This window comes from Excalfactoria chinensis, chromosome 1 (assembly GCF_039878825.1).
Source record: "Excalfactoria chinensis isolate bCotChi1 chromosome 1, bCotChi1.hap2, whole genome shotgun sequence".
Classification (NCBI taxonomy): domain Eukaryota; kingdom Metazoa; phylum Chordata; class Aves; order Galliformes; family Phasianidae; genus Excalfactoria; species Excalfactoria chinensis.
This window is the reverse complement of record NC_092825.1, coordinates 65135741-65161416: the sequence shown is the minus strand read 5'-3', so window position 1 is coordinate 65161416 and position 25676 is coordinate 65135741. Positions and strand designations below refer to the sequence as shown.

At 41.5% G+C, this 25676-nt stretch overlaps 1 protein-coding gene across 22 annotated transcripts in view; it reads right to left on the bottom strand.

The window, feature by feature from the left end:
• Positions 1–25676, bottom strand: part of PPFIBP1 (PPFIA binding protein 1) — a 135604-nt gene that overhangs the window by 20504 nt on the left and 89424 nt on the right. For 11 of the 22 annotated variants that reach the window (XM_072328872.1, XM_072328340.1, XM_072328004.1 and 8 more), the window contains 11 exons: positions 15091–15177; positions 13869–13982; positions 13193–13324; positions 9458–9550; positions 8841–8933; positions 7096–7210; positions 5640–5672; positions 4230–4291; positions 3434–3518; positions 1489–1646; positions 488–618 (listed from right to left, as the gene is read on the bottom strand). In XM_072328872.1, the coding sequence (XP_072184973.1) occupies positions 488–618; positions 1489–1646; positions 3434–3518; positions 4230–4291; positions 5640–5672; positions 7096–7210; positions 8841–8933; positions 9458–9550; positions 13193–13324; positions 13869–13982; positions 15091–15177 (1103 nt within the window). Of the gene's footprint in view, positions 1–487; positions 619–1488; positions 1647–3433; positions 3519–4229; positions 4292–5639; positions 5673–7095; positions 7211–8840; positions 8934–9457; positions 9551–13192; positions 13325–13868; positions 13983–15090; positions 15178–20616; positions 20898–25676 lie in introns of those variants that run through there. The other 11 variants (XM_072329276.1, XM_072329033.1, XM_072329108.1 and 8 more) reach the window with 5 other exon arrangements.

Below are 25676 nucleotides of genomic sequence, written 5' to 3'. Positions count from 1 at the left end.
GGTAACACCTCAAGATTAGTGCTGGACAGTCTTTTTGCTGCAGTTTGGATGGTGCCTTACACCAACCTTTAGCAACCGTGGAAAATATCTGGATGCAAATTATCAGGAGCACATTTGCTAGCACAGACGACACTATCTCTGCCAGACCTACACGATGTAAAGCTAGATAAAAATAAAAATTCTGTGTCCTTCATTACATTAGATCAGTTTTTCTCTCCTTCTGTTCATTACTTGTTAAGCAGCTGGCATAGAGTATGAGTGCTGCTACAAGCAACAACCAACACACTAATGCTTACTTACTGAAAAAGATTTAACCAACATATTTTATGAATATAAGCTCAGTTCACTATAGCTAGTCAAGTGAATGGTACCCTGGTTTAATGGATTTAATAACTTTACAGTATGGTGGTAGTTGACAGATCATTACATTCATTAAATGCCAAATACGGAATTTACAACTGAAGAATATGTGGGGAAACAATAATACCTCAAATCACTTGTAGGATCTGGCCTAGGCTGTGTTTTCAGTTTCTCCGCAGCAGTTTCTGAGCTCTTGGACATTGACGAAAAAGATGGGACTGAAATCTGCAGAATACTTTTGTGAATCTGTAAGGAATTCTAAAAAAAAAAGAAAAGAAAAGATAATTATCTGTTACATTGAAATTGAGCTCAAATGAAGCAGTCAAAAATGAAAACCGTAATAGATAAACTATGGAAAAAAGGCTCCAAAATAAAAAGAATATATATTTGCTTTCTTTCCTTTATAACAGAGTGGCGGTTTAGTACTCCAAAGATGGCACTGAAGGATAAATTGCTGCACCGATAAGCTACAGCACAGGCAAAAATCTTAAAAGCCTCCATAGTCCGCCTGCTAAACTTCTCTCCATCACAGCCTCCAAGAGGAGCAGTTCACTTTTTAGGTTCACTCCTGTCAGAGGATACCAAGCAGCAGCTGAATATTTAATTTAGTTAATATTTCTTCGTAGTTTGTTCAAAGTCCCTACCTTGACTCAGAGCTTTAAGAGATCTATAGTTTTACTGCTGGAAAATGTGACTGTAACAATCAGAGATTGGATAATATCCTAATCATTTCACTGAATGTAAACATGTAATGATGATTGCAACCTTTTAAATATGACAGGATGTATTGAACAAGCTCCAGCATGTTTACTTCAAGTTCTTGACAAATGAAATGCAGCTCCTAAAATAGCTACGTCTAACACGAAAAATAGTTTAGACACATTCTTGTGACAAATGCAGCTATTTGTTATCTCCTGATTCCATCTGATTAAGAAAAAATATGTTAGACTGAACTCAAGTCAAACTACCCAGCAGGTTTCAGAAGAAATTAACATTATCCAAAAGAATATGGATTACTAAAATTGTGTGACCCCCAAAAAATCTTGAGTCTTGGCGTTTGTATCACAAGAAGAGCACAAGCAAGTTTTCAAGGAATAATGGCACTTGTAGAAGAAGAAAAAAATACACCTCTTCATGAATATTTGTGTTAAGTTCATCGTGGATTGGAGACGCTGTTACTGGGGTTGGTGATGGACTTTTTTCTGGGTCAGTCAGACTTGGTGTGTCCAATAACACTGTGGAGACAGATCCTGAATTTGGGAAGTCTTCACTGTCACTGTCTTTGCCTGGAGGGAAAGAAGATGGAAATTAGTTGATCTTACACAATGACCCTTGCTCCCATGCAACACAGTTTTACTTTCAGGAGAGAGTACTATAGGAGAAGGGTGCCATCAATAAATGTTGCTTCCCAATTCAACCACCACAGCATAGCAGGGTTAGAGCAGTGTGGAAATACGCATCTGACAGCAAAAGCCCAACCCATCTTCAAGACATTCAGTGGGATCATTTCCAAAAAGCAGAATAAACTGGAGTAGTTATTTCCTGTTCCACGTCCTGGGATTTCATACTAAGTACCTCTTCCCCCATATTCGCTAGGGAAAGACTAGGAGGGTCAAAGTCTGTACTGGGAAAAACAACCTGTCTCTGTGTTATCTTCAAGTTACTCATAAAAAAAAGAAATGCAGCCCACAGCTGAGAGCCTAAAACCAGTTTATAAGTGACTGCACTACATTTAAAGATTGCCACAAATTAAGCACGTCTCATTTAATTAACACAGTAGCCTGCATCAGCACCTGGCATCCCCTGTGTCCAATGAATGATTTGCCACTCCCGAACTGCCTCACTACAACTTGGAATTTCCAAGTGAAGACTTGGATTTCCACACATTATAGTGTCACAGTATTAACTCCAATAGGAGTTAGCTGGCTCAAGACACACAATGTTTTCTAAAAAGCAAGCAGAACTCTAGCACTTGTTGCTAAAGATCTGGTGCAAACATAAGCCAGGGTTTGTTTACAAGATCCTTCCTTTCTCATTTGTTACCAAATGCCCTTGAGGTAGAAGGCAGGCAGACTTGTGGTTTGTTTTAACATCTTCCAGTCTTTGAAGGTATGGCACTATGTGAAAAAGCAACCCCTATTTCAAAAATGCTCCCCACTTCCATAACAGTAAGCACACTGCTTTGCTCTCAGAGCTCATGTTCTCCACATGTTTCTTTTGCTTTTCTTTACAGGGAGAAAGGAGAAAGAGAGGGTAGTGAGAGCAGTTATACTGAACTAACAATGACCACTCTCAACCTTTATAACCTTTGGAGATCAGAAGCTCCTGGATCTGGAATGCTCCACCAGTATTTGAATGTATGATGCAAAACGTTACATGTTACAGTGGCTGTAACATCACATGTTACTTGTGTGCGTGCACAATAGAAGAGGTTACTAGCAAAGATGAGGAAATGCCAGCCTGCCCTCCTGTAGTAAGGGAGCAGAATTATTCTGTAGCTGCTGTACTTGGCAGCTTATGAAGGTTCCACTGCATGCCGAAGACATGGCGTGTCATTGCAACACAGTCTTGGCAGGATGTCCACTTTGCTACTGATATTTTTTTGCAGCTCTTGGGCATTGCTATTATGATGTGTGCAGCTGCTGGGGCAATGCTCGTTAGGCTTGAAGGAACATGCCTGCTTAGTGACTGCTCTGCTCAGCTTCCAGTGCCTCCCAAGGAACAGATGCAAGTGAAAGAAATAGTGAAATTTAGCAGTTAAATTAATACCTAGCCCAGAAAAGTATTTCAAGAGGCAATGAACGGAACGGGAGCATGGGAATTTATCACACTCAAACTAACTTTACAACAGTCAAATATGCAACATGACAGTAGCAATTACTGCTACCAGAGGAACCAAATGTTCAGCAGCATGGTCAGAAAAGGCAATTTACTAGTCTGCATTAGTTGAAGAACTGGCCTTTACTCTAAGAGATACCTCCAAAGGTAAGTCTAAGATTTGATGTAACGCTATCACTGCGCACCTACAATTTATGTGGAAGTAGAGTTTATAACTTCATAAACTGCACAGTACCTTTTTTACCTTGAGCCAATATCACCATGTCTTGAACTTTCTTGTACCTATTCAGAGATTGTCGAAGCTCTTCTATCTTCCTATCCTAAAATGTAAGAAAATTGTGATTATGCTTTTTTCTTTAGTAAATAAAAAATAATCAATACAAATACTCAATAATTGTCTGTAAAACTAAAAGTAATGGGAAGCATGGATGGGACAGGGCCCAGAATTCTGAGAGGTTTTGAAATATCAAGTACTTGTACTTAGCAAGAAAATATTGTCCGGTTAATCACCAGAATTGTCCCAGCCTTGGAATTGGATTTTACCTTGCTCTTCAAGTCAAAGGTGGACTATAATGTATAAATTCCCATGTATAAAGGAAGCAGTAATCGAAAGATTTAGGGCGTCAGTGATCAAAAGAAAGTATCTTAAGAAATGCACATGCGTACAAATACGCAAAACCATACACAAAAACAATCCATAGTTTACAGAAAGCCCTTTTAGAAATGCAGCCTGTGTTATCTCCTGGGACTTGTGTTGGAGCTCTTCACATTTTCAGAACATGGTGTAAATTGCAGTCACAGTGAACTCTGTGACATTGATTTGCAAGGACTCTGTATGCATGGGAATAAATGCCCAGTTACAACCCCTTAAAAGGCTCCACAATGCTTCTGACTGTAGTGATCCCTTGATTCCTACAAATTTAATTTTGTATTGAATTGTGACAAGTTCACATATGCAGGTGTTTTTTATTTTATAGAGATATAACTCAATCTAAAAAATTATTACTGGAAAAAAATAGTGATTTTGCTACCTTTTCTTCATTTGCTGCCATAAGAGATTCTACCGCCTTCTTCATTTTCTGTACCTCTATATCTAAAAACACAACACAGTTACCTAAGTCAAGTTAAATGAGGCAGGGTAAGGATATAAGAAAAAAAACAAAACAAAAACAACAACCCTAGAATTAACTCAGTAGTATCTGAAGGTAAATTTACACATTAAGACAAAATATAAGCCACTTACATTCTATGTTAGATGGAAATACATGGACTGTTTTTCTCCAAAACCTTTTTTTCTGACTTTTTTTAACGAAGGAAGTGACCAAGTTCATGAAATCACCTTACCTGCCCCTCAGTTTTAAGAAAAATGAAAGTCGAGAATACAATTATTGTTTGAATATCACTCTGTCCTTCATATAATCTAATAATCACAACACAAGAGGTCCAAAATAGAAAATACTGCAACTGGAATGCAACAAAGTATACCCTCATCACAACAGTCAACAAACACCCCAAATGACATCTCAAAAATTCACTATACAAAGCAACAGGATTAACAAATATGATGAAGAAAGCATTGTGCGGTGGTGTTTAGTCATAATTCAGCATGGATGTAGAATGTGGACGGCACAAAGAAATGATGCGAGTATTTGCTATGACAGGCAGTCATGCTAGAACACATACTGTAGTTCAGACTTGAAAAAGGTCCCTAATACAGAGATCATGGTTCTGTGTTTCATCTATAATCCTTATCTATGAGGAAACAGAACATAAATGTCTCCATGTATTTCTAACAGTCAATGTGGTTTGAATTTGAAGGTGTTCTGGACAACAGAAATGTAAGAATTGAAATAATCTCAATTTTTTGCTAAAATTCTACCTTGCGTAAATGAAATAAACTTGAAATGTCATTACAAACATTTGGAGGTGGGCAAATGCACAGGTAAGAAAGCATTTTAACTTCCTCAGATTCTTTTGGGGAAAAAAAAACAGTGGGAAGAACACACTCTTCCTTAATGGAAAACAAGCTGCTTTTCCAGATAAAAGCTATTTAGGCATATTGGGCAACACTGCAGCTGATACAGTTCCAATGATTTTCATCAAGTTCTACTCACAGCAAATCTGGACTACTGGAATGTAATTGCATTTCACTTACAGGCAACTGTTTTATTTGTGCGTGCAATTTAAGGAGAAAAATCCATGCACTCCACTTTGAAACCAAATTTTGTGATTCTCCATGAAATCAAATCTTTGTCTATTAGCTTTTCTTCAGAAAGCCTTGCATTTCAAGTGTGATATACAGTAAAATTGGAGAATATGGACGGATACGTGTAACTAAGGGTTATAGATGACACAACCTAAGAGTGCTTGTTAAAGCAGTTTTATAATCACATGCAGAAAGCTCTTCTGGAATGCTTGTGGAAAGACATCAGAAGCCTTACTTTTATCTTTGAGCTTCTTTTTACAATTTTCATCTGTGCAGAAAAGTCCATTGGATTTGAAATTAGCATGAAGGTTATAGAAATAAATAAACTTTTAACAAAACATTGCTACCTAAAGAGCAACTATTCCTCACATGCTACTGCAGAAGCAAACAGCTCATGGTTTTGCACTGCACTCTGCTTGCTGATGTTCCCAATGACTCAGATGGTCTCCCTGCTCTCATATATCTACCTACCTCAAGGATATTTAACTATAGTTTAAAAAATAGGCGGAAACTTTATGTCTCAGAAAAAGCTTACATCAATAGTTACTCTTAAGCCAACACTATGTTAAAGCTAGAAAAGTTATAACGTACAAAAATTTGTTCAGAAAGCACAATCCATGGTTCATCATGGCAGAAGATCCCTCTGCTGAGCTATACTGAAAACTAACTACAGGTGAGAACCTGTAATGAAAGTTCAATGTATACAGCAGCCCCCCCCAAGAAAGAAAAGCTCCATTTAGGTAGTAATAAATGCAATAAATCAAGACCATGTTCACATTTAAATACTTTAAAAACAGGAATCACATTTCAATGCTGTCACTTTTAGTGCTCTGACAGAGTAAATTTTAAAACAGAACATTTCATTAAGTAAAGTTTGGCAATGTACACACAGCTATTTCTGCCTCAGGTCAGAAGTGAACAATCAACCTCTTGAAGCTGGATTTAAAATCCAGGACAATTATTAGTGAGATACATGCAGAAGGGAAATTTCAGCAAGTCAAAAACTGGGAAAAAAATTTTGAGGCTTTAAAGAAGATTTTCTATTTTTGAACGAAGATCCTGAAACTAAGTTTCCCCCAAATAAATACTGATTGTGCTTCTTCTTTGCAAGCAAATAAAAGAAGCATTTGTCATAACATTTTTGAGCTACTTCATGCTTAATTAAGAATTAGAATTAACCAGCAGGCAAGTCCAGAACCAACTGTCAACTTCTTAGGGCTGAGGCCACATTAAATATGTGCACATCATACTTTGCAGGATGGCTTTTCCTCTTCCATAACAGCAAGGGGTGTATAATCAAAGCGCAGACACAAACACTCTGGAAGATATACTGAGGATGGAACTTCTTAGTATAAGCTTTTTAGAGAACTGGTTGAAATTAGTTTAAGGCTTTCTTTGCCAATATAAACTGTGTATTTTGAGGCATGATGCAAAAGCCTCATGAAGAAGTAACTAGGGATTACCAAGACAAGTTCAGTGTTGATCAAGAGCCTATTCCAATGGTAGGTTCAGCACTGTGAATACTCACTAAATATGGTAAAATAAGTAAACCAGAAAGACAGAAAGTGCATGAAAATTGAGGCTTTTATCTGTTATTTGCAGTTCCCTCACAGAAGCACCACTTCAGATGAAGTGAATGAGGAGGACTTGGTGCCTCTGCGCAGCCCTAAGAGAGCCTTCCATGTTCTTACCTCTGTCCAGTATTTCAATTCCTTCTCCTTTCAGCTTGCAGACCAATTTTTCTTGCAACCTTTTTACCTCAGCTTCCTTCTGCTCCAGTTTCTCTTTCAAAGCTGATAGTTCATCCTGTAACAGACACAAAATCACTCAGTGACAGTTTCCCTGCACATACAAAAATTCAATTGTATGAAGCACATTGAACAGCTCCTCAGACAGTGGAAGTGACTAAGGGCCCTCTAACATTTACACTAGCTAAGGGGACACCCACCAAACTCTGCCTCTGAGTATCACAACAGACCACTGAGTTCTTAAGGGGGCAAAACCAGAGGACCAATGGACAAAAGTGTCAGTCTCATGAATAATCTGAAAAAAAAGATTTTACATTTAAATTAAAAAAGAAAGTGTAAAGCATAAAAGTAGTTTTCTTACTTGTTTAAACTTGCACTGACAGAAAAATTTCAAGTGATGAGGCTGACAGCTAAAACTTACAGCACTTCATTTTTATAGAGCATTTTGCAGGCTCAAAGTTGGACAATTATGGAGTTGTTCTTGTGGAACTGGCTGAGGACAGTTTCAGAAACAACCACTCCTTGTACACAGGAATTGACTGTAATGCCACCAAGCACATAAACACATACTGGAAAGCTGTTCAGACAAAAACATGGTACCTCTGCCACAGTTTAGGTTTGCTTATCAAGCATTAGGAAAGAAGGCTTGGAGTTGAGATTCATGGGAACAAGACAGATGGTGTTTTGGGGGAGTTAGGGTATATTAGATAAATGCTGTCAAATTATAACTTATATCTAACCATCTGCACCCAGCAAGTGACTGGCATGGATCCACACACATAGCTTTTTAAAATCTGAGTCAAATCCTATCCAGCTTAGTAAAATGTTTCTCTGATGTCCGAAGATAACCTGTGCAACAGCATCATCAAGACAGGACACCCAGAGCAAAGGTACCCAATTTAATTTTCTCTATTTGTAAACGTAACAAAACAAGACTCAATTTTGGCACTTGGAGCTCCTACTTAAGCGTTAAATCCTTTAAGGAACAAATCAACTAGAATACTGTGGTGGCTTAGATTTTTCTTGAGCTTCTCTCAAGCAATCTATTACAAATAAGAATGGAAGTGATATTTGTAACCCAAACTATGGCCCAAACAATCCTTCAGTGCTTCAAGTTGGAATTGATTTTGATGGGATTCCTGACAGTGTAAGACCCGTGCTTCTCCAAAACAAGACCCTCTCTTAGTCATATGAAAGCTGTGGTAAATCCAGGAAAACTGGAGTTGCATGGAGTTGTCGATGCTATGCTATCTGTCCTCAATTAGAAACATGATATGTAAACTAACATTTGGGAGAGGGGACAGTGAAAGAGAATCACTGTTTTCTAGCTAGTTTTCATGAATAAATGTTCTCTTAAAAAAAAAAGTGAGAAAAAGTTCAGTTTGAATATTGGAGGTAAGTTACAGAAGACGCTGCTTTCCCTTGGAACAGGAATGAACTTAATCCAAGCTGAATTAAACTACAAATAAACTATGCAAAATTCACAACACTAAAATCCTCTCCCATCAGATACAAAAGCTTATATCTACACTAAGAGCCTTGCAATCTAATGAGAAGGGGAGCACCGCATTTCAACACACAGCAATCAATGAAGAACAGAGCACGACAGCACAATGCAAGACAGACCATAAAATGGTGGAACATGAAGGATTTGAAACAGGCCAAATGTTACCCATAAACTACTACACCTTTAGCATCTGGCATTTTTGCTCCATCCGCTGCTTTTCATACTGCATCTGACCCACTTTGATTTTCATGCTAGAAAGTTTGGCCATTAAAGACTGGTAACAGAGATAGAGGAGTGAGAGAAAACTAAAGACAGAAAAGAGACAAAGCTAAATGGCAAAGAAAAGTCAGAAACTTACAGGAATAAAAAAAGTGCTACAATCAGTTATGGGAATGTTTTCTCTTCAGGAGCGGCTGATTTTCAGCACATTTAGGAGAAATGAAACACTCAGCTTTGGTCTCACCCACGGCACAAATCTTATGTACCGCAACTAGTATTACTTGACCTATGAGTGAATCGAGGGTTCAACCAATAATATATTAACAGTTACTGACCAGCAGTGCAGTGAGTTATCCTCTACAAAAAACAATGTCTGGATCTGAAAACCACAACATGATATTTGGAAACGATCCCTTTCTAGGTTTTGTACTGAATGTCAAAGTGAGCACCATGAAACTCCTGGGCCTGAGCGTGCACAGAATTGTGCAAGGTACAGGCAAGGATTGGGGGAAAACAGAAAGAAGTTCCAGAACTTGTGACTTGCACCCATCTCTACATCTTCCCCACAGCCTCACTTACTTTGGTTGTTTTAAGCTTTTTCTCATACTGCAGTCTTTCATTGTCCATTTCTCCTACTCTTAACCGCAATTCATTTATCTCCTGGATCAAGTCCTGAGTGAAGGAAAAAACAAGACCAGATACAAGAAGAAAAATCAGTAAACCGAGTGACAGTTGACTGGGCATGCCTTGGGGAGACTGTAAAAACACAACAGCAGTAAAAGAAACTCCAGACACCCAAATTTACAGTTAAGCAATTCTCAACTTTCTGGATATCAAGGGACATTATTTCTCAGTTTCCGCATTACTGCACTGAATACAAGAGGGCAAAGGAAAAAGAAATCAACTGCAGTCACATTGCCTGTGCTTTTGACAAAGAAAGGCCTCCTTCCTGCCAGGCTGCTCAACTGCCTTTTGAAAATATGAAGAGATTACAGTGTCCAAGTGAGATTACAGAATCCAAGTTTCTGTCACTCAAATGAGACCTTCTGAGCACTGAAGAAAAGTGCCATCACTGGTTTCTCTATGCTCCAAAGCACAGTGTTCAAACATCAGTGCTGCCACTATATCTGACCTTTGCAAATTCAACCTGGTTTAGAAGAAACTTGGAACCACCACTTGGAGCCATGTGAGCTCTTCATTTCAGAACCGTTCAGTGTCCTGAGCCTCCTCCTGGAGAGACCTACCAGGTTTGGACATCAACTCAGAACATTCCCTTTCTGCAGAGGTTAACTCAACCCCAAGGTTGTGTCCCACCAATGTATAAAGCCGTCTATCTCCAAAATTCCCTATCTTCCAGATCAAGAAATGGAGTGGGAAGCCCATGCAACAGCCAGGACAGAGTGTCCTTCCATACAAGTCACAGAATAGGAGCTACAGTTTATGGGGAAAATCACCCCCTTTGCTCTGAAGGGGAGCACATCATTACCAGAAAGCTGTGCCTTTTGCACAACATCAAGACATAGAGCAAGCTTCTGTTTTACATTTATTACACTGATCTTTCATTTATATTTGGATACCAGACAAGAGTTACACTTGCAAGTTGAATATTAAAAATAAAAACCCACTCCTGAACAGCTACTTTAGTGCCTTATCACTAGGAAAGTCTTCAAAAGAGAAGATTAACTCTTTGGGCACATTATAAAACAGAAGTGGACTCAAACTGACGCATAATGGCTTTCACACTACCAAGAGGAGTGTGGATGCCTAGTAATACCTTCCAGCCCCACTCCATACAGAAACCTCTGGTTATACATGCATAATTAATGTGATAGCAACCAAGCAGAATCTGTATTTCATTAGCACAGTCCAAGCTCAATTACCATAACTACAATGGAAATGAAAATGTAGAACATTTAAGGATGGTAATAACTATTGCTGCTAATGTATGACTAATTTGGATGCATCTGCAATTCCTTAATGATTCTTCAAACTGCAACTTCAATAAAGCACATCACTCAAGTATAAACACACACAGGCGTCAGTATTAACTGAGCTATTCCTCAACAATGCTAGGTGTTGAAGGCCTCTAACAAATCTACATTTCCAGGTCTGAGAGTTAGTTTTGACACTCTGACAATTCATTTGTTTTGGACTTTCCGCTTCTGCACTTTTGCTATGCTATGATCCAATCACAAAATAGGCTACACATGGCAGTAGATGCTGAAGTGGTTGCCTGCATATTTATCATTTGAACTATATGATTTTTAAAATACTGGAGGGGGAGAGGGAAATCCATATTATCCATATTCGGTTTGTCCTAAACATATTTTCAATTACTCACCCTCATATGCAACAGGAGACATCTCTTATGTCTTAGGTTATCTAAAGCATGGTAACTATAATCACATTCTTTCTCAGCTTTTTTTAGGCAGAAAATCACACTCTGAAGGTTCACCAAGGTCCACGGAGACCCTCATCAGTACAAATAAGATGGCCAGGCCTTGTATAACTAAGCAGAGGAAGAAGAAAAATACTAAACAGCCCTGCCTTCCCTGCTAGTGAATCACTAAAAACATACACAATGGTCCCCTTCTGATCCAGAGACAGATCCCTCCATGCAAACAAGTAATAGCTTTTCTTTGCACTGACCCACAACTGTAGCCGATGAGGCTGACATATGGACTCATATTTCCAAAACTCTTTTCCATCCTTGATTGCATTACCTGTGCTCTCCATTGCAGGGCCAGAGAGTCGCAATAAAGCAAGGACAATGTAAGGCTTTGAGGGTCAGAAGCTTCTTTACCAGTACTGGAAACGCAAACTATGTTCATAATTGTCCTCCACTGAGAAATTCACCTGTGCAAAGGAGCCTGGTGGTGTTTTAAGTTATGAAGAATTCTCTATGAGTTAGCAAGTTTAACCTCTGTCTCCTGCTTCAAAGATCATGTCTGGTTATGGACACCACCCTGAATAAACTCCCTAATACATTTTCTTACAAAAACCAAGCCCAGCTCAGACCATCCATGCTCATTAAGGAAAATAATCCTGGTGTCTGCTGAGTAAGTGGAAAGACTGGAATGGGTTAAAGAACAGATCAATTATAAATCTCTATTAATTATACAAGTAGCTTTGAAAAAGCTGCGTATTTGAGCATCTAGACTGGAAAAGTCCTAGAGCACAAAGGAAAAAAGGCTAACTGATCTAGCAAAGCATCTTTATAGAGAAAGAATGGTGAACATGAGAAACCTACCAAGCTAGAGTGGGAAGTTGAAATGAGAAATATAATTAAAAACTGGATAATATGATGGATTTAATATGAATGATAATTGATAACTTCACTGGCTAACATGTAGGAACCTGAAAGGGAATTAAAAAACACATTAAAGTGAAAGTGTCAATCTTTGTCCTTTGTGGTGACATTACAGCTTCTTCTCTTGCAGAAATGAAATGACATCTGGAACACCTACAATATGAACATCAGACATCTCAGCTCATTTATAAACACAGAATTTGAAATTTTCTTCCCTGGCAGGCTCCAAGGTATTTCTGACAAGGGCATGTTACCCTTGCAGTGAAGCACAGCCTAATTCTTGAAGTTTCCTGTAAAATCTAAGCTTGCCAACCTGCAGTCTCTGGGTTCCTAGCTTCAAAGACAAACAAGGGTCAGCTGCACAATCCAAGGGCACAGAGGGCAAACGGCTCACAAAGATTGCTTCCAAGGGATGGCCACTCCAGGATGCAGCTCTGTCTGGCACTGCACACCTCTGGGCAGAAGCCAAGCTGGAGAGAATATCTGCAGCCCCCTTCTGTGGAGCTGAGGTCTGAAGTGAGGCCTCAGAATGCCCTCACAGAGTCACCTCATTCTTTGTTACTGAAAACAAAATGTATGCCTTTTAGCATGCCTTGTCTTTGCACATGCATGTTGGCATGTTTTCTGCCCCTGCAACGGACAGTTTACCTCAAATAGACATGCCTTACACAGAAGAAGACAGCTACAAGCTGGGATGGAAAAGTGCAATGCACTGATACAATTAGATTTAAATTCATTCTAAATGCCACCTGCCTGAAAACCTGAGGGCAAGAATCAAGAACTCTTTAGGGAAATCTTTCTTTGTTAAAAACCTGGTTTACCAAGCCAAAGGGGACATTGATTTTATTTTGAGATACAGACGTTTTAACCTTAAAGATGAATACCTCCTTTGTCTGGCAAAAAACGCACTAACACAAAGCAAAACAAAAAAACATTCCCATGAATGTTCTGATAATGTGAAGCACACACAGCTTTCATAATTTGTTTTGCTGGTTTTCACTCACCTCTGTATCTCTGAATCTGTCCTCATAGTCCAATCTATCCTTCTCTACAGACGTAAGCTTTAGCTTCAGATTGGAAATCTCTGCCATAAGATCCAGCTTCTGAGTTTCAAGGGATGTTCTGCTCAAAAGCTCCTGATTCAAGATAAAGAGGAACAAAACAGAATTATTCATCCAAGGGGAAAGAAATCAGTCATTTATTTCAGCAGCTAAGGGCCTCTTTCAGGAGCAAACCGTCATACTCTCTGCACTCCCTGAAGAACTGGACACAGCAATTAACCATTTGACAGACTCTGGGCAGCCAGCTAGGATGCAGCTGAGATAGCTGGATCACTATCACAGGTTGGCTGCCAGGCTGAGAAAGAAACTTGTCTGTCATCACAGTTGCCCTGGGCAGCAGGGAGCTTTGAGGGGAATCCACCCATCCTGCCAGAGGCTTTCATCCAAGACTCTTTGAAGTTCAGTGGGGAAAGGCTCAAAGCAGAGCAGGACTGGATTCCTGCAGTGTAAAATAGCATTGACATTAGTAAGTACAAAGACTTGAAAGCAAATATGGTAGAAAATTGTCACTTAGTTAAGTGTCATCAAGGAATACAACACCTTGAACTGAGGCACACAGCTCTTACAAAAGCAAAATGCTGTTCCCTAAGAGCAACACAGACATATGTTTCTGAAATACCTGCTGCAGCATCTCCTCTGTGGCATTCAGCTTCTCCCTGTGCTCCTCTAGACAGAACTCCAGATCCCGAATCTTTTCTCCCTGGGCCTCCACCTGGTCGGTAAGTACACTCACCTGCGCAACAGAGATAAAGAGCTGCACTTAAATACCTTGCACTAGTACAGTATGCATCACCTGAAAAACTTTATGGGAGTAAAAGCTCTGCCTGAAATACAGACAAAATGGGACCATGGAAGATGGCAGCACAGCAGAGCTCTGCAATGGATGTAACTCATGGCAGAGCTGATGGAGCTTTCTGCTCACGCTTATGGGAACTTCAGCCAATCTCCTGGTTGACACACTGCAATTCTTCATCTCCCCTACTGACCCATCTTGACAATTCTCGCAAGGGTAGCTGTTGAATTTTATGGTCAACAATTACATCTTTGCCTGTGACAGCGTACTGGTTTAAGTTCCTGCCTTAACAACCAAATTGCTAAACTTCACCAAATGCCAGCTATTCTGCTTTCCAAAGTGACTGCACACAGTACAGCACAGTGTACAGTTTCTCCCTTTCACACTATACTGATTCTGAATAAACCTCTCATTTTAAAACAGTTTTTTTTTGAGGAAACCTGCAGTATCATTGGGAAGGATGGCAAGCTGGCTGGAACACATTCTGATGCTTCCATGGGCATCCCTCACGTTGGACGTGCATCAGGGACTGCAGCATGCCTGTACAGACAGAAAGGTGCCAGGTAGCCCCAACACTGATGGCAGGAGTAACCCAGCTGGCCAGGGCACCTGGGGCTGAGCTCTGAGGTGACCCATGGTCCAGGCCCAGTGCAGTCTGACAGGACAGCAGGGTTTCTGAGGAGCTGCTCTCTTCCTCCTGCCCATCAGCCAGTCCTTGCAGCTTTTGTCACTTTGCATGAGAAGAGTGCATCACCTGATGTGAACAGCATGCAAACGGCCACAAAAAACAGTGATCTTAAGAATGCATATGTGAGCCACTAGTGGCTTTATGGACCTGCTCAGCAGACCCACAGAAAGAAAGGCATTTAGACTTTTACTACAACCTAATAACACACCTCAATCTGGCTTAACTCTCAGTTATCAGCAAGCTCTCTAATCACTGCCCAAGACAGCATAATTGCAAATATATCCTCAGAAGTGTAATCACATAATACCAAAAAGTCTTATGAATGCAAGGGAAAAAAAAATCATGTAGGTGATGACTCACTTGCAGAACAAGAGATTCCTTATCATTTTCCAGACGAGCCAGCCTTTCTTGATACACATCTCCATTCCCAGATATGTGTCCATTAGTCTGAAAAAGACAGAAAATATCGTACTGTCAGTTACCTTAAGATAAGCAGCATTCTTCTGTACAGTTTTCAAATCATTCCATGTCAGAAACTAGCCAAACACCGTGACGCTTAGCACTGCAAGGAGGACATCTAACATACAGTATTATGATCCAGACATAATTCACTGACAGCATAAGTGTAAGTCAAAAGGCTTACACTGATTACCACTCTCTCAGGATCAGACAAGCTATACACTTCATCAGCTTCAAATGACAACCATAAATAATCTGTAATGGCAAACACTAACAGTAACACCAACACAGACAAGCATGATAGGCAACTGTATTATAACAATGGCTTGACTTTTTCATCTGTGGACTCTCGATGTTGATAACATTAAGATTTTTCAATTGAAAAACTTAATATTATCCACACATTTAAGGAGTACTATTAGTCTGCACCATTCAAGATTGGATTTAGAGTATTCACTGGTCTCCAAAATGATACAAACCAAACATACTGTCAAGAGATACATGACCACAGTTTGAGACAAGAATTGTTCAGGGGCTTAGAGATAAGAAGGGAAGAACCTTCTGGTGACCCAGTTCTGCAGAATTCACTTACTGCACATTCAGCATTTGTTAACAAAATTTGTGCTCAGCGGTGTAGCATGCCAAACAGCACTTGCAGAGACAAATACCACAAGACGTTCAGCAAGTGAAAAAAAAATCAACTTACAATCCACAAAATGTGCATTATGCTTCTTGCAAGTCAAATGATTTTATTTTTCTTTTAAACATACAGTCAGAGACATCCTTTTATATCAGGCACCTTTTACTGGGTATGGGTGAACATCTGCATTCTAAATGCATCTCCTTATAAAGCTGCCTGAAGCTAAGGAGAAACAAAAATACATACTAATGCTATCAAAGTCTAGAGGAATCAGCAACTTTCTTCCTTTCTCGAGCTGGGAGAAGGATTTTCCTCTCACCATATTCAAAGCTGTCTCAAAGCCCTTTGTGATGTATGCCACAATAATGTCTCAGCTCAGGAAAGAAATTCTTGTTCCCATCACTGTATGAATGTGTGGTGCAGTCAATGTGCCTCAGGGATGCCATCCAGAGAGACCCAGACTGGCTCAAGCCACAGGCCCAAGTGAACCCCTTCAGTTTCAAGAAAGCCAAGTGCAAGGTCTTGCATAGCAACCTCCACTGTAAGTACAAGATAAGGGATATAAGGATGGAGCACAGCCTTGCTGAAAAGCATTTGGGGGTACTGGTGGATGGCAAGCTGTGCGTGAGTGAGCAATATGTCCTTGCAGCCCAGAATGCCAGCCATATCCTGGGCTACATCAAAAGAAGCATGGCCAGCAGGGTGAAGGAGGTGATCCTGCCCCTCTGCTCTGTGCTGGTGAGGCCTAACCTGGAGTACTGCATCCAGATGTGGAGTCCTCAGTACAGGAGATTCATGGACATGTTGGGAGTGCATCCAGAGTGCCACAGAAATGATTCAAAGGATCTAACACCTGTGAGGTGTTAGACACCTCATTATAACATATATAACATGTAACACCTATGAGGTCAGGCTGAGAGAGCTGGGGCTGTTCAGCCTGGAGAAGGCTCAAGGGAGACCCAAAGGTGGCCTTTCAGTATCTAAAGGCAGAATATAAGAAAGAAGGGCACAGATTCTTTAGCAGGTCTGTTGTGATGGGATAAGAGGGAATGACTTCAAATTAAGAGGGGAGATTTAGATTGGATATAACGAATTAGTTTTTTTACAATAAGAGTGGTGAGGCACTGGAACAGGTTGCCCAGAGAGATGGTGGATGCCCCATCCCTGGAGACATTCAAGGTCAGGCTGGATGGGGCTTTGAGCAACTTCATCTTGCTGTAGATATCCTGTTCACTGCAAAGGAGTTGGACTAGATGACTTTTAAGGGTCAACTCAAGAAATTCTCTGAATCATTTAGAGGAGACTGTGAAACTGTTATGAAATTTGGCGCACACAGCACTGAGACTCCCACTGACTTTGAGGGGCCCTGGCCTTTACTAATGTGCAGTGGAACATGGCTGGTGCCCCAGCTACCCTGGGAGGAGAGGCCATCCCCATGTACAAGCTGTGAGCAAGGCTCAGGTTTCTGTTTGAGTCTCCCTTTTAAGCAGATTGTCCCTGCTCATGTTGTAGAGAATGTCTTGGGAGACCTGCTGGCTAAAACACCTTTTCTGTATTATATGCTTGGGTTTGGACTGGGGAAGAAACTACTTTGTGTGAAACTGGAAGAAATAAATGCTCAACATCATCAGCTGAAGACTGGATGCAAAGCAAATAGGAAGAGGTATCAAGCGTTTGAGCTCACCTTAGCACTATCCTCAGGTAATCAGGTTGTGTCAGACAACTTTTACATCAGTAGAAAATGGATCTTCTAGGTATGCATGTGTAACTGTCACGAGATGACCATAACATCTCCCCTGAAATCATCAGACCTACTACAGACTAATAAAGGATGCTCCCTGAAAATTCGTACCAAAACCTCATACCATAATGATACCCTGTACCCAAATTATTTAGCAGCAACTACCAGGCCTTCTGACCATCTAGAAACTAAACCAAGGCCAAGGTCACCTACACTGCTGAGTATGCTCTGTTTTTCCTCTGACCTCTACCAAAATTTACCTCATATCATCGGTTTTCCATTCAAGATCTTCAGGGTTTTTTTTAACACTTTAAATTAAGGTGAAACAGGTCAAAGAGCTTCTAACATAATCTTGTTAGCAGCTCAGGTAGAAGATTATGCTTTAAATTTTGTGACTTGACTTCCACGCACACTACAAAAAACAGGTTTTTCCGTACTTTTGTTACTCTGTGTAGTTCTCTGGTAAAGCCTTCCAGTATCAATTTCTTAGTCTGTGACACAGAAGACATTTATCAACAAAGCGTGTGTCTGTGATGTAGAAAAGGGATATTCAGTCCCCACTGCAAGTAGGCAGCTGAGGTCTAAAGGTGCCCCAGTTCTGCTGGGTCTCATACCAGCATCCTCCCCAAAGCACAATGCTCACTTCCCCACCTCCCAAACAACTCAGCAGTGTCCTAACCACTGAACCTCTTGCTACTTCTACACAGTGTGATCAGACACAAGTTATTTCAAACTGCGTGAAGAGGTTAATACTGCCTTCACAGTGCAGTGAAAATGTCTTTACAGTGCTGTGAAAACCGATGAGGTGTTAAAGCAGAATGTTAGTCACTGGGCACAACATCTTGCTGAGACACCTTTGTTGTTAAACTCCATTCGCATTCCTCAAAAAACTCTTTTTTTGTTCAGCACGTTGTTCCTGATCTTAGAGAAGTATTTGGAGACAGAGTTCAGGCTATGGCTGCACTTTGACAACAGAAATGGAAATGAAATGGTAAGAGCCCTAGAGAGAACTGGAGGTTGTTCTGTCACAAAACCAAACAAAAACATGTCCTAACGTAGTAAAGTAGCAGTAGTGCACTCTGCATAAAAGAACATCTCCTGTAGTATACTGAAAACAAAACATTGCGTACAACTCAACATCAGGTTGTCCTTTGCCTGAAATGTGGTAACTTCTCTGTAATACCTGGGATTGACTGTAATATCGGAGCACATCTTAGCTATGGAAAGGCAGTCACTGTCTTCAGTCACTCTGGAGGAAAAGATGACAGCAAATGACAACACGGAGAGGCCACAACATCGGTTTTTAAAAGTAGCAGCCCCAGCCTCTTCCGTAGCAGTGCAGAGACCAGGGAGCATCAGGCAATGGGCAACAGCCACCCACTGCTCTATCACATCTCTCTCCTGCTCTGTCCTCTCTCCAGGAAAAACAAAGTTGATGGCTGGTATGATTTTCCTTCCAGACAGAGAGGAAGGAAGAGAAGAGATGACAGAGCCCAGCAACCATTGCATCATGCGCCTACTCAAAAAATAAAAATAAAATATTTGATTCAACAGCAACTGAAAAGAGTATTTGGGGTAGCTGGTAGTTCTGGACCGAATTTATATTGTCAAAGTCAATACCAGATTAACACAGTTTACAAGCTGTGGAAGACAAGCTTTTCCATTTTCCAAAGAAGAGTCTTTTTCATCAGCAATTTAGAATTTATCTTCAATTAAGTGGTTCGACTTTGCATGTGTTTTCAATTTAGGGATTAATTGCAAAGCACTGTATGGGAAGAGAATGCAGATTTACCAATACAATCCTAATCCTAAAAACAAAAGAGCAATTGTCACGATGCCACTGAGGCTTCTGAGAAGTTTGAGGTTAGGCATTTACTTAAAATGCCTTACAAGATCAGATCCAGTGCACTTAAAACTCCACAAGATCAATCAATCGCTAATCTGCTATGTATGTATAAGCTTTGTCTGCAGACATGCAAGTGTCAAAACCCACACTGCCCTATGGAGAATTACTCCTGTAATAAGGAGATGCACCACAAACTTCCACAGTTGGCCTGTCATCGGTCTTTAATTCACTTCTCCTAAAAATTAAGTTAACATCCCAAGCCACAGGAAAAAAAAAAGTTTCTAACAGCTGCCCCTTTAGGCATCCTAAAACAAACAAACAAAAACATTTAAAGAAATCTTTCCTCTTACTTGCTGAATTCTCCTTTCAAAAACAGAACCCAGTTTTAGCTTACTGGAGCTGATTCCTTTATTATCCTTCATTTTCTTTTCTGCTTTTTGAGACAGCATAAGCAGAACAAATCACAGTGTTCTTGCTGAAGATGCAAGCTGATTTTTCTGAGAGGTACTGCCACTCTACAGAATTATTCCCTCATACAGCAGATTGCACAGCTCTGACCACCACAGCCCAGACAACATTTGGGCAAGTGGGCCGTCCCTGACATCTCTTTCCTGACCATCTGGAGTTAAATTAGAGCTCATCAACATGCTTAAGTTGCTCAGATTGTTATAATACACATTACCTACACTTAGCTAAGCACGGCTACCATCGCTTGTTCTTTTTTCTCAGTGTTGAAGCAGTTTGTGTGGAAGCCCATCACTGCCCTCTGGAACCTGCACCTCCCCCTGATGTTCAGCCTGCTCCACATGCTGACAGCAGGCATGCTGAGGCTTTCCCAAAGTTTACAGATAGAACCTCCCTATGGGAAGAGCAATGAAAAGAAAAAAAAACCACACACAGTTAAAATCTCCGCAGTGTTTTAAAGCCTTTCAAATAAAAGTGAATTCTGAAAGAAAAACAGATCGAGACAGAGGTTCACTATGAGGATTACCTGAAACATTTTCTAAATACAAACAGCACATCTGTTGAATTGCACTTGAATTGAAGATGCAAACGCCTCAGAATATTCTGTTTCTCCGGCAGCAGCTCAGCTGGTTTCTTGCATAGGAGAGACAAAACGCTAACTCCCTGACAGCGCTGCCCAGTTATGGCTTGTCACTGGGAGAAATGCAGGAGCCTAAGCAAGTGGAGATACCCTACCTTATTTAGCCAGACGCAGTGCCCGTGGATATCCCAGCTGTACTCCATGCTGCTTGCAGCTATCTTCATGCACAGAGGGATGTGAGTGGCCGTGGCAGGCAGCAGAGGTACAGAGCAGAAGGAGCAGCACCCAGCAGTGCTGTCTGGGCTCCTCCAAATCCAGACAGAGGGTTAATCAAGGGCAGGGCTCCCCGTCTCACCAGAGCTGCAGGAGAAGGTGGCACCAGGCGGGAGATGTGGGAAGTGGAGCTCTGGCTGCAGCGCTCCTCAGGCGGAGCAAACAGCTCCTTTAGGAATTAACACATCAAAGCCCGGGAAACTCAATCCCTCTCCTGCCAAGAGGAGCTGGAGCCTGGTAGGTCTGTAAGTAGAGCAGGGACCCTGGCATGCACACTGCTCCCTTCTCCCTGCTGTAGGACAATCAGGTGAGGGCTTTCTCTTCTCGATAGGCTCTTAATTGTGAGAGCAGGAAGAGCACATGTAATTCATGTGTAGGTGCCAAGAAAAAGAGGAAGGAAGCAGCTGACTAAATGGTCCCAGATGTTACTAGTGGCTTGTCTCAAGTTTATGTTGTACTCTAAATCACATAAAATGCAACAATAATAACCAGTGTTCACCCTCACATTTCAGTCCCAATGCACCCAGTATCTTCAGCAGCACAATAAATCCCAACTATTTTTGGCCACCAGAGCCTAGCTCTGCAAGTCCTATGATTATCTTAAAAAGCACAGCTCTTAATTTGAAAAATGAACGTTTACTACTCATGCTGGTAGACTAAAAAGTCTCAAAAACAGGAATGCTGAATAATCCAGAATAAAAAATGAGAGCAGCAGAAGAAGAGCAGCTGTGCTTTTCAAGTTAAACAGAGGCATTCGGGATTAAGAATGGTGATTTTCGAGTGCCGTACCATTGCGGCTACCTTGCACTCCAGTGCAAGACTGTACAGGTTGTTCTTACCACTGACAAACTCTGCCAGGGATGACAATGCCGTGCCAAGACATGCTGATAATGAACCCACATCATCTTCCAATATTAAAAGCAAATCAGTCTGGATGATCATTCTTATCAAGAAGCATTTCGAGAGTTTTCAGAGGTAGATCTCTCATGAACAAAAAGTATTACCAGGAGGCAGTTTATAATGACAGACTGATGGAGAATCACAAGGCTCCTTTCATTCTGTAGCTCAAGGAGAGATCTCACACAGGTGCTTGGTGGTAAAACCTATGTGCCACACATTACTTTCAATAGCTAAACTCAACATAAGCACAAGCTGAGCCAAATGAATGCACTGCACGCCCACACTAAGACAATCAAACAACAAACTTTGGTTTGAAGACAAGATGTTTCCATGCATAAAAAACATGAGAAGACTTCTGGCTAACCAAACCACTTCCACCACTTGGGAATCACCCTGTCTTCCAGACAGGCCAGTCTATCTCTGCAAGAATACAAGCTGTGTTTATCCAACCAGGGAAACCTCCCTCTGAAATGCAATACCCTCTGCGATTAACTCTCACTACACTCAGGAAGAACCGACTTCTGAAAGAATGTCAAAAGCTGAGGTTGGTCTGTGAGATGTTGCTCTGGCTTATAGAAGTCTCTATGGATACCACAGCTCACACTGTCACCCTCAAGTGAGTTGACAGTATTCTCTGAGAAATCTTTGAAGGCCATTAAGTTTCTCTTTTTTCTTCTAATACTCGCACCATATTCAGCACACAGTGCCACAGAGAGTTATAAAAGTTAAAATCACAGTTGCACTTGTTGCTATGGACCATGATGAGCTTTACAGAATAAGTCATTGAATATCCGGAGTTGGAAGCGTCCCACAGGGATCACTGCGCCCAACCCTTGGCTTAACACAGGACCACCCAAAATTCAAACCTGATGTCTGTGTTGTCCAAATGGTCCTTGAACTCTGGAACTTGGGGCCATGCCCACTGCCCTGGGAGGCCTGTTCCACATGGAGACCCTGTCCCTCACCCATCCCTCCCTTGGCACAGCTCCATGGGCCCTGTCGCTGTCACACAGAGCAGAGCTCAGCGCTGCCCCTCCACTCCCTGTGAGGAGCTGCAGCCGCCATCAGGCCTCCCCTCAGCTCCTCTGCTCTGAGCACAACACACCAAGGGGCCTCAGACACTTTGGAACTGACCATCCACATTCACCCTTCACCCCCACCTTTTAATCCAGCTGGTTTCCTCTTTCTGGGAAGGCTGATTCAATAAAATGTATTTTTAAATAAATAAATAAATAAATAAATAAATCAGAAATAAAACTGTTGCTTATTTCAGCTGAAGAGAAAATGCAACAACTAGAAGCAATTCTTTTGAGAATTATTCTTCAAGCAACTAATAGATCAGCTTCTTGCTGCTGGCATTTCCAACAGCCCCAACACATTGGCCTTGGCCTTGCAAGAGGCAGAATTTCCAATTGAGATGGTCTTCTTACTGGTGACCATGTTACAGATTGCTCACATGTCTATATTCAAACCAGAAGCTCCATAACCAGACTACAGCATACGGTTTATTAAAGCACACATCAGAATATATTACGCACTTCTGTTGATCAGAAGCAATCTGAAAAGCCCCAAGACTTTGGAACAGTTGTGATCTACAAATGCATTTCACAGCTGGTCCCCAGAGCAAACATATAGTCCTAGCACTTCAGAGCTTAGAAAAGGCTTCAGTTGTTTTCTAGACTTTGAACAAACGGCCTCATTTCCAGTTTAAATTGCAGCATTCGCCTGCCATCCATTTGTACATGGAGATGTGTGCAGGGTTTCAGCAACACAGAGATTAGTTTTCAGCTGTAAATGGACAACTGGAAATGACATGTTGCAGTTAAACCAGCTTATTTGTGCAAGACAATGCCGCACTTACAACTTCTCTGAACTCCCCAGGGGGACCATCTGATTAGTCCTCCTGGAAATGCTCTGCCAGATGTCCAGGCTCTTCACATGTGTTCTGGTGTCACGTGGCCATCTGGCATCCACTGGTTAAAGAACTCAGGATAAGGCACTGTAACTCTTTAGTCCCTTCTGTGTTCTTGTCACAGACTTCTTTAATACTACCCATGCACACAGAGAAGAACAGAAAGGAGGAGGTCACAGAGTGGCATTGGGACACAAGGCAGCCCAATTGGACATGGCAAAATTGAATCCTCTGCCTTAGTGTACTGAAGCGATAAACTTCAGGAGACTGTGTTCAGACCCTTTTCCCAACTAGGGCATCAGCAGTTTCTCTTTGGAGGCAGGAGAGGATTTTTCTCTTGTGACACACTGTTTGGCAACAGTGAACACTATTTTTGTTTTCCTCTGAGACATGAGAGACGTGGTTACAGCTTTGGATGGGACGTCACGCACCAGTTCTAGCAGCTTTGAATAGCCTGGTGAATGCAACTTGTTCATGCATTGAGGATTAAACCAATTTCACACCAGGGAGCTGTTTTCCCTTCCTCTGTAAAAATGGACACTGCTTCAGAAAGCCTTCCTGCAGATCGCCTGGGCACTTTACTTAATACCTGCCCTGCTAAGACAGGGATGGTGACACTGTTGGTACCTGTAAATCCCACGGTCTTTACCTGGAGCACAGTACAAAAGCCCAACTTTCAGTTTTTACTAATAGGGGTTTTTAAGGATGCCAGAGAGAATCAAGTAATAATTTCAGACGAACTGAGAAAAGTAGCAGTAATAGTTACTTTCTGCTATCTTTTGCAGAATTGTTTTTAGTACTCAGGTGGCCGTAAGCTGAATAGCACAATAGAGCCCTTCCTCTTCACAGCTGCAATGAAAACCATTACTGCCTCACCAAGATGCAGTGATCCATGTCAAATGAGTCTGAAGGATCTCATTCCAGCTCCTAGCAGCCAGGCATCCCTGAATCACACGTTTGCAGCCCCACAGGGCAATGTCTACCCTTCACCTCAGTAATCTCAGCAGACACTGCAGCCTAGAGCTGTGCTGTTGGGCTCCTTTACTCCAGAATGACATGTGGCAGAGCAGCATTGCTAAACAATGGACTACCAATAACCATGCACGCCATGGGAAGAAGTTAATTTTCTAAGACTGTTTACGTGGCACATGAGCATTTGTTTTTCAAGGCCATGCTTGCATGAAACCTGTGAAGCCTCTTTACTTCTGCTCCAGACGGAGCACAGACTAGTTACAGCGATGTTCACTGCTGTATGTTACAGGAGAAAGAAACGCTGATGCTAGCAGGATCTCTGCATTTTTCAAAGATTTGACTGAATGTCACTTCTGCCTCCTCCTCCCCATCTTAATAATGTTGACTACGGTACTGACAGTGGGGGTGAGAGCCAAGTCCCACTGGAGTCAGTAGAAAAGCTCCTGCGTGTTTCAGTAAGTTTGAGACATTTTGAAATGAGGAGTCCAAAGCAAAATAGAATCATTTCTAGAAAAAAACAGCACTGTCCCCTCAAATCTTTTCACAAGCGAGCTACTTAAGCTGTGTTATCCTGGTTCCCTCCTTGCCCTAGGGTGCTGCGCCCATCCTACATACCGCTAGGTGGCACATCAGGTCACGCCAAGCCAAGCTCACTGCATCCTAAAGTCAGGTCGTGCTCTCAAGGCACAGGCTTTGCAGCAATGCCGGCGGGGCTGCTCATGGCAGAAGCAAGTTGGGCTGAGGTGTGGCATGCTTCAGCTGAGCTCAGAGATAAAATTGACAGAAGAATGCATCCCATACTATCAGCCACAGTCCCATGGTGACCAAACCCCTCCTGAGAGGAGGTATTGTGTCCATCATGGGAAGGGAGAAGGTGATCGGCAGCTTCCCATGTTGACAGCCACCAGCAGTAGCAATGCATTGGGTGCAACACAGAGCCACCACAGCTGGACAGGCCAGCATCAGACCAGCATTCATCAGTTAGCAAGCTGCAAACCAGCAGCGCACACCCTCAGCTGCTATAACAGTTGTAGGCTGACTTAAACCCTGAAGCACAGCCTCCAGAAAGAAGCCTTGATTTCCACCATTGAGAGCATCTCTGAAATCTGTGCATACCTACACAACTACAGCAAAGCAAACTGCCACAATTTGAGCACA